Source organism: Leguminivora glycinivorella, chromosome 10, assembly GCF_023078275.1.
Source record: "Leguminivora glycinivorella isolate SPB_JAAS2020 chromosome 10, LegGlyc_1.1, whole genome shotgun sequence".
NCBI classification, from domain to species: domain Eukaryota; kingdom Metazoa; phylum Arthropoda; class Insecta; order Lepidoptera; family Tortricidae; genus Leguminivora; species Leguminivora glycinivorella.
The window spans coordinates 5,575,584-5,588,215 of NC_062980.1; the positions used below are offsets into that span (position 1 = coordinate 5,575,584).

The 12,632-nt window shown below is 39.1% G+C and overlaps 1 protein-coding gene across 2 annotated transcripts in view; it reads left to right on the plus strand.

Moving 5' to 3' along the window:
- The window catches only part of LOC125230277 (hemicentin-1), a 78,181-nt gene that overhangs the window by 15,739 nt on the left and 49,810 nt on the right, over positions 1–12,632 (plus strand). For both annotated transcript variants that reach the window (XM_048135392.1, XM_048135393.1), the window contains exon 2: positions 10,871–10,992. In XM_048135392.1, the coding sequence (XP_047991349.1) occupies positions 10,871–10,992 (122 nt within the window). The remainder of the gene's footprint in view (positions 1–10,870; positions 10,993–12,632) is intronic.

Consider the following 12,632-nt stretch of genomic DNA (forward strand, 5'->3'; position numbering starts at 1 on the left):
CCCACGGGAAGAAAGGGGGTGGTGAAATTCTTAACCCGTCACCACACGGGCAGGCTCATAACCTTGTAAATATGCATGTTTTTTGGAGTTTCAAACACAATAAACATGATTGCCGTGCTACAATGTACCGTTTTACAGTCAAAGGTCGCCCAAACTTTACAACATCAACTTTACGCTCGCAGTAACAATAAAATTAATGTTGCGAATACAAGCATTTACGCGTTGTTTTAAATGCTACGTGCTATTATAGCGGTGTGCGAAATAACCGCTGAGAGCTGCTATCAGAAGCTATGAACGTTAGGGCTCGTATTAAGACTTGGGAATTGGGTTACTGTGGAAAAGTGAAGCTAGATATCCAGAAAATTACAACTAGAGATACAGGGATATGTTCATGATTTAGTTAGAAAATAATGTTGTAAAATTTTATTCCGCTAAGAAAAAAGTATCGTTTTTGATGTGTTGTATTTTAAGGTGTCGCTGATGCAGGGGTGACATAATAGCGATAGCATTTCTATTGAGACATCACTGTTTCGCCATTATATTTTTCCTTCGATAGAAGGGGCTCTATCCCTTCAATTCCTTCAACCGTCTTTCTTAATAAAATGATTGACGCAATAAACGGCAAACCTAAGTCATAAGAACCACAGTAGCAATTTATCGGAATATGTTACTTCAATACTTTAATTATTATTAATATTATAAATGGGAAAGTGTGTGTGTTTGTTTGTTTGTCCGTCTTTCACGGCAAAACGGAGCGACGAATTGACGTGATTTTTTAAGTGAAGATAGTTGAAGGGATGGAGAGTGACATAGGTTAGTTTTTGTCTCTTTCTAACGCGAGCGAAGCCGCGGATAAAAGCTAGTATGTTATAAACGAAAATAGTAGCTACAGCAGTATCAACAATGACGCTGGAGCAGTACCTATTGCTGAGTTTGACATTCTAACGTCACCTTTAGAAAATAGCAATAAATTAAATAGGTACTTATTAGTCTTATTACCTATTATATTTTAAAAGACTACCTATCGTACAATTAATTGATCCAAGATAAAAATACGTACAAGTAAAATCTCCTCGCCCCGAGCGTAAGGAGTGGAAAGAACGTTTAGCCCGTTTGAAAGGTGCAGGTTCGAATCCCTTGGGGGTGTTTTCTTTTATTTCTACTCTTACCTAAACATTTATCATTCATTAAAGAATACCCTGTGATCAATACTTAGCTTGGAGGCTTAATAGTAGCTTAGAGTTTTGCTAGAAGTACATAGACCGTTTTTATTGGTTCATATAAAATAGGTTTACGGAAAATAAATAAGTAGATATGTACTCACTACGTTATAGATATATAACACGACGTCTTTCGACGGTTCCGGGGTAACCTGCCGAATTCTACGCCCCGACAGACGACGCAACGAAGCCTCGACATTACGTTGTTGTCACCTAAATCTAGATAATTTGTGATGTGTTGATTTTTTTTCACTTTGATGTGTTTATTTGTTATGCTATTATGTATTTTAGTTACTCAGTGCTTTGGTTTTTACTGTCATACTGTGTTACGTATTTGAAATAAAAATAAAATAAACATTCACTTTTTTTTAAATAAAATATCCTTCTTATTTAATGCTAAAGTAAATGTAAGTAAAACTTGATTGAATTTGTCTTGAAATCAATACCAAAATAAAATTTTCCAAACCTCGACCTAGCGGTCAACACAAACGTTTTACGTTCCGCTGTTACATCAAACACGAACGGTATGCGTAAAAACGCGGGAACCAGACCTCCTAAGGGCCTTGGTAAATATTGAGTTAGTAGAATAAGTTCGATTGTACCGTCGTGAACAAATTTAACTTCAAATATAAACCTTTAGTCGACAGTTTAAAGTCTACCAATGGATAGTTTAAAAGTATTCATGCTAGTACGTGCGGTCTCGCATCGCTGGCTACTTATTACCGTGACGTCGTCTCTTGCGCATCATGGTGCCCACCGAGTATATATGCAACTTCAGGGTGTACCGGAAGTCGTTTCTTCCGTTCGGATTTAGGCCAGAGAGTTAAGGAAATTAGATTATTTTTTGTGTCATTAGTGGATACGTTGTTTAGAGATTCTAGACTTTCATCATGAATGTAGGCCTCTTCCCTCCTTTCCACTCATTGCTATCTTAAGCCCGATTCATCCATGTCCAACCTAAGTGTCATTCGATGTCATGACTGTACCAAGTGTACTCCTTTTTATCATTCTAGGCTCGGGCTTGTGAAGCGACTCTTTTCCATTGACTCTTGCAATACCCACTATAGTGTCTACGCTGGCAATAGTATAACACAATACAAAAATTCATCGGAAAAACCAACGCCAAGAAGAAAGACTTTCGAAAATCTACATTACTATCTTCACACATTATTTTAGATTCGAATGGCATGGCACCGACGATTGTTATCTTCACTAGAGCCCCTTAAGCGTTTAGCTTGACTGCATTTAGAATATTACTCGTCTACGTTATTAACTGATCACTGACTTTAGGTCGCCAGTTTACCTCTGACCTGTACCACCCATAATATCTACGAGCCGTCAGTCCAAGTTATATTATACATAAACTACAATATGTTTGTAAATGTGAGGCAGGAAACAGACCCATTTCGGTATCGACACTATTCACTAGCTTCCGGCTTCCTGAGGTCGAACTAGTGATTACAGTTTAATGTATTCTCAGTGAGGCGCGTCCTTGCCTTATAAGAAATTTGATTTGGATTTAGAAACAGCTATTGCATATGGATTGTACTACAACAGCGGGTTGCAGCTCTCACACAGTTAAGTTGCAAGCCGTTTGTATTGGCCCTATGTGTACTCAGTCTAATATGATTAGTATCTATTCAATTCTATAAAATCAGAAAAAAACAATATGTTTAGATTAAAAAAAAGAAGGTTAAGTTTACGTTTCTAACAAATGGCTTTAAAAACAACACGGCTTTAAAAAAAATAGTGTCAAATTTAACGGAAATAAAAAAAAACACGGTGTATAAACTGAGATATTTTATATTTTCTAATAATAAAAGCCTAAAAAAGCGAATAAAAACTTATTTTTACCACTTTCACGCTTGTATATATCGCACACGCCACCTATATCTCGGATTTCTATCATTATCGAAAAAATAGTTCACAATAAATCTCTTTTCTTCCCTATATTTAACAGTTGATCCTCAGAGATATTTTATAGACGTAGTAAAACGTCAATCGGAATCTTTATCACCAGTCGAACCGCGGTAAACGTTCGGGTAATCGGCTTACCAATATTTAATCATCACTAGTGATGTGCCATGTCCTGGGAATGTACTACAATGGGAATGTAACGTACAGTCAGCTGCAGAGAAAAGGAGCCCCCCTTTTTTTTTTTTTTTTTTTTTTCACGGAGTGGGAATGCTGTTGCGCACGCTGTGTGGGACTCGCCGTTGCTTTCCCTTCTCCTGACGAGAAGGGGAGAAACGGCCCTACCCACTAAACCCACTCCGGCATTTCACCCTCTTTTCCGTTGTGAGAGCGCACTGGGTTCGGAACGTTTCACTTCACCACTGCGCTCTCCGGTAGCCCTGACCAGGGCACCCGCATCGTAAAGGAGGATCGGAAACGCTTGATCCCCCTTCCCGGCATCACATATGGGGCATGGCCCCTCTAGGGCTCGAGGCGAGCGTACGCTCTCCGCCTTCGACCCTGCCGCTTTCGTCGTAGCGGAGGAGCGTCAACAGCTGCCTCTCGCTCTCTCTCTGCTTCCTCCTTCCGCGACATGACTGCTTCGCAGAAGGAGGCCACCGCCTTCCATTTTCTCTCGCTACCCAGCATAGTCTCTACTACGCCGCGTAGCGAGAGGTCCGCCGCTCCCGTCTCTGCCCTGAGGGTAGCTCTTTCCACGGCCCAACGAGTGCACTCTTCCAGAGTGTGTTGGGCCGTGTCGTCCGCTACACCGCACTCGTGGCACTGAGGCCGCGGTTCTCTCTGTATTTTATGCAGATAGTGTCCGAAACACCCGTGTCCGGACACTATCTGCGTGACCCGATAAGTCAGGGCGCCCTTCCTCCGATCAACCCACCTGTCCATTACTGGGAGAATAGCCTCTATAGTTCGGGTTCCATAGTGGCTATCCTCCAAGGTAACCCTCCACCTCTGACGCAGGCGCTCCGCGGCTGCTCTTGACGTTCTTTCGGCCTCCTCCGCGTCCGGGAGCTCGTCACGCCCTCTGGCTTCTGCCCTCAGTCGGTATCTCTCCGCTAGTACCTCTGCCTCCAACTCCCAGGGTGGAGTGCTGGCGAGAAAAGGAGCCCCCCTGCCATACAAAGTTGTATGCAAGGGGGTCTACTTTTCTCTGCAGTTGACTGTACCTTTCACTTCCAATGTTGCCTGTAAATTTGTTCGGGATAAACACTTCCCGCAAAACCTTAGTTTGACATTTGATCTTCTGTTGGATATATTTTATAAATGTTTTAAAAAGTTAATTTTATTCTTTATCATCAATCGAGCCGCAGTAAAGGACCGGTTGATCGGCTTACGAACATTGAGATAGTCAATTAATCATCCCTAGTGTTGCGTTTAGGTCCCAGTATTATTTGCCTCGCTTTAAAAAATAGCGTATTTCTCTGATTCTCGGACACGGGAAAGAAAAAAAGTGATGAATAAACTACACAATATTTTCGGTTTGTTATAAAATGTTATACTAAAATGTTACTTTTTAGAGCAAATGTTGCCTCAACAATTAAATGTAAAAATACCTCGACGTTGACGTTGTTTCTATTCTATCCAACTAGTCCGTGTTTGGCGAATATTCTGAGGGCTGTAAATATTTCTGCGGCACATCACTAATGCCCACAATCAATCAAGTGAATTCTACCGCTAATAAATTTAACTGGTACAACTATAAATCGTTCCGACTTCGAAGTTCGCCGTCCGCAAAAGGCCCAACCATATCATTAGGGCGACCCACACAATCCCTATCATTTTCCATATCGTCCTATCATTGGCTCATTTCGTATCCCTATACTTTCCCAAAAGTAATTACCCCCTTTTATATTCGCCTTCGAAGGGTTTAGGCTCTAGGCAAACTAGGCAATTATCACATCGCCCGCAGACTGTTCCCACGGGAGGATAAAATTGTAAACTTACATACAAACGTGTCGAACCTCGCGGCTATTTATACTCTTTTTGTTACAATAGACTCGCAGTAGGACGTCGTATCGTGGTCACTCTTGTTACGAAGCCTTATAGTGCATCCTTGCCATCACGACTCCTATTTCCGTGTCCATCGTCCTCTTTCTTCGAGAAAGCCATCCTTATTGCGTTCGTAAGAAGCAATAGATATCGTGTACACGAAAGTGGGCGGACGGGGTTCGTGTTACGGCCTCTCGGTAGAAGTTTTGTTTGCTCGGGACACACGGGCCCGCGTGAGAACCTCCTGAACTGCATGGGCGTGACATCGAACTCTTTTTTGTCGTCATTTTTTCTTTTGTACGGCTAATGTTGAGTATCGGTAATAACTATAGAGACATCGGCTCCGACGTGACCATGACAATGCGAGTCCCAGAGCTCGGTACGTAGCTTATGCTCCTCCATTATGTCCCACACGTGTTTAGGACTCTTTAATCTTTTGAAATCCTTAAACATTTGGAACTGCACGTTTGTTGCATTTTATGATCACAAATGTTTTATAGCCCATTTTATGCCAATTAGCTTTGTTGACGGTGAAATTCTACGAAGCATTTTAATACACGTTTCGTGAAAATTTTAGTAGTTGCCGAACTGCAACGATAAAATTAACTCGAAAGCCCGCTGGGAGCTATTAAAAAGTCATCAAAGTTTCTGGGACGATAAGTCAATATGCGCATAGCGAGCACTGTCATGCACGCGACATAGGTATAGCACGTCAAGTATGCACGTGCTCCACAGTTATAAAGATTGGAATACTTTCTCTGCACTCCTTGGCTTCCCTCGGGGAGGCAGGAACTGAATACAAATCGTTGTTTACATGTTACTATTGGAAAACTTGTCTCAATTGGTTCAAAGCCAATATTGTCTCGACAGGCGGATGTCTTTTAGTAGGCACCTATTCTACCATACACAACAATGAATCATTACCCAACTATGTCTCTGCTACACATCTTATCTTTACTAACTAATTAAGACAACTAATTAATGTCTAACTTAACGCTGGCATAACCTGTATGTCATGGCCTTTCTTCAGAACGTTGCTCTGTGTTGGTGTGAAGTATGCTTCAATTGATATTTAAGAGCAACCTCGATGCTCACAGCTAGACATCTACAAGACGACCGAGGCGTTATTTGGAAGGCCGTGCCCGATTTGCCTAACAGACCCGAAAGCAGCGCCGATAGTTTCATCCGAAAGTGCTTAAAAACAGACGGCCATTCCACAAATGAAATTTATTCAGAGCCGGCAGGTATTTCACTTATTTCTAGTGAAACGGCCAAATTCCCCGCCCGCTCCTCGCACCCCAAACACTGGCGACTCGTATCGCGCACAAAATATACAAGATTTCCATAGGATACATATACCAATATACCTGCGTCCGGTTATATTGGTTCCGGGGGCTTATTGAATAAAACATACTCAGTATTGCATGTTCCCGACCTCTCAGATGCATATTTCTTACATATTTCTTGCCCGTAACGGCCAGAGTAGTATGCATCTACATTTTTATTGCCATCCCCTTTATTTAATACAGCTCCGTTACAAACTCCTATAAAAATCCAATAGGAAATAGTTTGTCTTTCATGAGCGTACTTTGCTGTAGTTTTGAATATCAATTGCATTTTTATACGGAGCAAACTCATAAATGCGGTTGCATTGGCCATCGGGAATCCATATTTCATTAAGTGGATTCATAATGTAGCGTACCGGCCATAGCAAGTGTGTTTATGTTTACCTACATGTGTAACTAATGAAAATATTGGGGAGAACAACAATGCGCGAACCTCAGGGGTGAAACCGCAATCCACGGTGGAAAATCACGAGAACCCGAACTAATGAAAACCATTAGTGGTGCACATAATAATATTTCAATATGTACACGCGGTCCACTTCCCACGAACACTGTCAATAACTAAGATAACTGTACGGGCGGCGATCGCCGGAACTTCAATTAATAATGAGGAAAATGGTACTAATGTAAGTACGCTAGCGCTACCGCGCGCCGCAAACATAACTTGGCAGTGGAGTATAAAATAAAAAATAATAAAGAGTGCCTCTGGGCAGTGAGTGTCTATTCTTCACCTTTTGTTGGGACAGGTGATTGATGGACCCTTTATTGTTGGTGTCGTTTGCTTTGAGAAATGAACTGTTATGTTTGCGCTCGGATACTTGATTGCTTATTGCAATTTGGGTTACTTTTTTCTCGCGGCACATTCAATAAAGCGTTTGATAAATTGATTTTTTAAGAGTGATTTAAGAATTATAATACAATTAGAGGCGAACATTTAGGTATATTCGGACAACATAAATAAAGACTTAATTACGGGGTAAAATGCTCTATAATTATGGCAAAATGCCCGATGATTTAACCTTTAATCGGGGCTAGCACAAAATTGTAGAGCAAATAATTACTCCAATGAAAAATGGCATGACGTCTGATTATTTATGCAGCGACGATTAACATTTGTGCTCAAGCGAGTGCCGCATAGGGATTAAAATGTCGAATTTATTTCACAAACAGACCATGCAAAATGGCACTTCACCCTACGCGATATTCAATCCGAGTCCCCCCATTCAAGGCGCTGCGCAGGGCGGCGTGAACCATGAATAGTACCTACTATACCTCCGTACGTATGCTTTGATGTTTACCGATGAATGATTATGCTCCCTAAATGTCGAAATTAATATACGCAGCTATTGTTATACGGTACGTTGAAAAGCCAATTAAATTCGGTGCATGCATTCAGCTCGGCTTTATTAGCATTCCGTGTTTTCTATAGAGCCATGGAAAAGGGGATGCATACAGAGGCGACGATTTCAAATTAGTTAGTTCCTCAGAGCTCTATAGACGACATTTCCCTGATTAGGATGGCTTAATTTTGCTTTGCAGTAAATCTAGCCGGTATCTAGATAGCGGTGCTACTGCACACGTATATATATCAGAGTGATTCATTAGGCAATGCTCAAAGTAAAGCACCAACACACATTTAGGTCGATTAAGTACTTAAAACTGGCTTAGCAAATTCGGTATGGCCACTATATCTGAATATGCTCGTGGTTACAGGCGGCTTACGTTTTATTGAGCAATTGCAAAGCAAACAATGCACTGAAAATTTAATGCCGTTCCGTGCAATATTTTCGAGTTAACAATTTTCAGGAACACGAAAAGGTAATTAGCCTATATTACACAATAGGTGATTGCTAGATGCAGGTGATGTGGAATTACTTGAATATTCCATATGTTACCTACTCGGTAACTATATCGTCAAAATGATGCCCGTACCGCTTTCTAGCGATAACACCGCCTGTTATATTGTATACCTTTGTTTCGTTTTGGTTTAAGTACCTATTATCCATTGCATTGTGTTACACACTATTTTACTTCGCTGTAGGTATCTTATGGATAAAAAACAGAACTTATATTCGTTTGTATACTGCAAAATGATAAAAATGAAAATGGAATTAAGTCTAGGCTAGTCATTTTATTCTCTTTTTAGACCGAGATTTAAAATGAAAATGTAAATTCCAGCAACATGTCTGGATTAAGTAAATATTTTCTCGTTTTCCATTTAGTCGCGGTAACACATATAGGAATATCCTACTATGTGGTAGTAGGATATTCCTCATGCACATGCACACACACACAGCTATACCTCTTATCAGTCCCATCTTCACGCTCGTCGTTCTAAGTTAAAAAGAGGACCCATGCTGCACCGCAGAAATTTCTACATTGCTAGTATTTCTACGCTAAAAATATATTTAACTCTCGCCAAAAGCGTTGCAAAGATAGAAATTCGCGTGTTTAGGCAATGATTACATGCAGCTATCAAGTGATATCAGTGGGTGAAATCTGTATTTATAAACATTTCATACTTGCCTCAGGATTTCACATAAAAGATAGCACAGATTACATTAAGCAATATTTACCTATGAGTACTAGCTACATTAACAAATCAAATGCGTATATTTTGCATAGCCACAAATTAGATATGCATTTTACAGAGAATCCTGAAATATTAAATATGCTCATATTTTGATGCGTGTTTTAAACATATTATAATTAGTTGTATAATAATCTGAGTTAAAATAATACATAAATATGTAGCTAGAGTCCTATTCATTTTTTCTAATACGGATTTTGAGATCCCGCTCTACCTCAATATGTTTTAATAATCTTTTTTGTCCACGCTAATATTTGCTTTTCATTATTACCGTAAAATACCATAAAATGAGTTCACATAAATATCATCTCCAATCACTTCGGTGGTCCACAAAAAGGTTTGATTCGTTACTTTTTATACGCACTCATCTACAAATTCATCATCAGTAAACGTTATTCTAAACGGACTCCGTTGATTGATACAGCCTTTCCCACTATTTGTATAAGGCAATAGAAATGAATTCTCCATTTGATTCGAATTCGGACTCGGTACTTAGCCAACGTCACAATCGTTAGCTTAGTAAGCGTATCGTAGCTAGCTCCCCCTATCGCTCTTCTATAGTGGCGCGACTGAGCCAGACTCTATTTCGATTGCCACGATGCGTCAGAGATTGCCACTTCGGCTAGGCGGTGTACGGAGGAATCACAGTAACTCATTTATTTGATCGTTGGTAGTTTTTATTCCCAAACAATAAAGTATACAACTGATCAGATAACTTCGTCTACGGTGGTAATTGTCCGTTGAGACCCGTGAAAGTGCCGGCCGGGCATTGTGCTTGCTTCGCATTCACAATGAAATATTATGAATATTATGACAATAGTGTCATAGTGTGTAAACACTTTTTTGGAAGGTTTCATAACATTGCAATAAACGGTTTTAAATTGCCATTTGCTTGATGACTTATTTGGGAAGTTCACGAATTCACGAATCGATGTATCTTTCTAAAATAGCTAAAAGTAGATAGGCATTTAACTGTAAATATTTTATAAGTTCGATCGCATACTAATTCAAAAGTATGTTTGAGAATTCATGATTTAATGACATAATTAACGTGTACGGTACCAACTATACATACAAAACTACTTAAGTCCACTCATAAACTACTTCATTATATTATTAAACCATCATTAAAGTCCATGTTATTAGAAGTTTTATTTAACCATTCGGTAGGTAGGTATTCATAAAATGATAAAATCAAACGAACACCTAACCACGCCACGCTAGAACTTGTCGATAATATTTTCGTTTAAAGAAAATACACAGAATACATGCAAATTATCATTAGGTGACTGTTATCCAATATTATATTATTCTACATAAATATTATACACAATATTTTAATAACATGGCTTATTATTAACTATATATACACCGTGTTTTTTTTGTTTTCCGTTAAATTCGACACGTAGCTAGGTTCATTATCAGGAACCACCCTGTATATCACTTCATCAGTTTCATACACACTAATGAATTTATTAGTGTGAGAGACCCTTAAGAATAACATTCAAGTTAGTGTCAAGTGATTGACGGCGCATGTCAAAAGAAATAACATTAGGAATTGGTAAAGGTTGTGACACACGTGTTCAGTAATTATCTTAATTTTTTTAATAACTCGATAACCGTAAGAGTCAACACGCTAGTTTCTTAGAGAAATTAATTGTATTTGATCTAAAGAACCTTCCCTATAGTTAACGGAATTCAATAAAAACAGGTTGTATATAGGTAATTAAAGAAAATATTTTTCTTTATAGATGCCGTCCAGAGGTTTCTGGAGATGCCCACATACACGGAGGTGAACCCTGGCGAGGACGCGCTGCTCAAATGCAGGATCTCCGAGAAGAAGGGAGTCTGCTCGTGGCAGAAGGATAATAAGGTAAGTTTTTATAAAGATACTTCTAAACGGGCCATATCTTCATTTGCAATATGTGTCCGGCAACTATCAGTGTCCCTCTACACATTGCTCAAATGCAGGACACCCGAAAAGAAGGGTCTGCTCCTGGCTGAAAGAATAATAAGGTAAGTTTGTATAAAGAGTTTCACTGCAATATGTGGCCCGCAATTATTAGTGTTCCTCTACATATTGCTAATTTAACTTTTTGAAATTTACTAGTGAAGTAATAGTACAGTCAACCAATTGGAACCCTAGGTCACTCTACAACCTTGTCAAAATGACAATCAGTAAGAGATTTCTACAATCTGCTTTTTATAACGTCACTTTGACATAGTTCTACAGTGGCCTAGGGTTCCAATTGGTTGACTGTATTACATTACGTCAGACGCCGGGAAAGAAGGGCTTACATGAGTAGGATATATCCAACATTTTTTTTTAAATTTCAGCATAAACTTATTTTTAGATCTGTTTGAGGTAACGTTTTAACCGGTGACATTTACCGCATTATACTTAGTCTAGCAAAAAAGAGTAGAAATTAATAGGGGCGCTACCGTCTATGTAAACTGTTTTGGATGATTTTTTTCTGATGATGGCGTTGTCGTAAGTATTATTTATTCTCACACAATTATTTATGTCACAATTTGGATTTCTTTCAACCCCTTTTTGCCAAGAGTGGCACTGAAACTTAGTAGTTCATGTGCTCTGCCTACCCCTTTATGGGATACAGGCGTGATTATATGTATGTATGTATGTATCTTATACTTTTAAACGAGCAATCCTTGTATATTTATTTATTTATTTATTTATTTATATATATATTTATTTACACTGACGATCTCGGAAACCGCTCTAACGATTTCGCAGAAATTTGTTATGTGGGGGTTTTTGGGGGTGAAAAATCGGTCTAACTTATCCTTAGGTCCCGGAAAACGCGAATTTTCGAGTTTTCATGCGTTTTTCTTCGCGCGCCATCTCGTGTGCAGTAGTTGTACTGTTAAGACAAAATTCTTTCGGTCGATGTAAGTACTATTTATTGCAAACACTAGATGGCGACACAGGTCAAGGCTAAAACGAATAGAAAATACACTATTTGAGTTTTTGTGGCGAAATGCACGCCATCTCGTGTGGAGTAGTTGTGTTGTTAAGGCTGAGAATTCTTTCGCTCGATGTAGGTACTATTCATTTTTGAACTAGATGGCGACACATGTCAAGGATACGAAACAGAACCGAGCGAAGCTCGGTTGCCCAGATATTATATGTATTATTTATTGATGAACGTGTAATATTTATAATATTATTAATAAAATGTCTATGTCTATGTCTATGTCTATTCTGTGTCAGATTTTGACGTTTAGAAACAAATGACTGGTGCGTTGCAGTTTTAGGTCTGCAATGTTCTATGAAATTTCATTACATATCATCCGCACTCAGCGCACCAGATACGTACTTAGTACTTCCCAACCTAATTTGAAGTACGTTATGAGAACATTTCATTGCAAATTTGAGAAAAAATATTTATAACAGAAAGCTAAGGCAAAACTGTAATAGTTATTTGTTATACAAGGGGGCAAAGTTGTATTTTAATGCCGAGTGTGGAATTGAAAAACGAGCAAGTGAAAGGA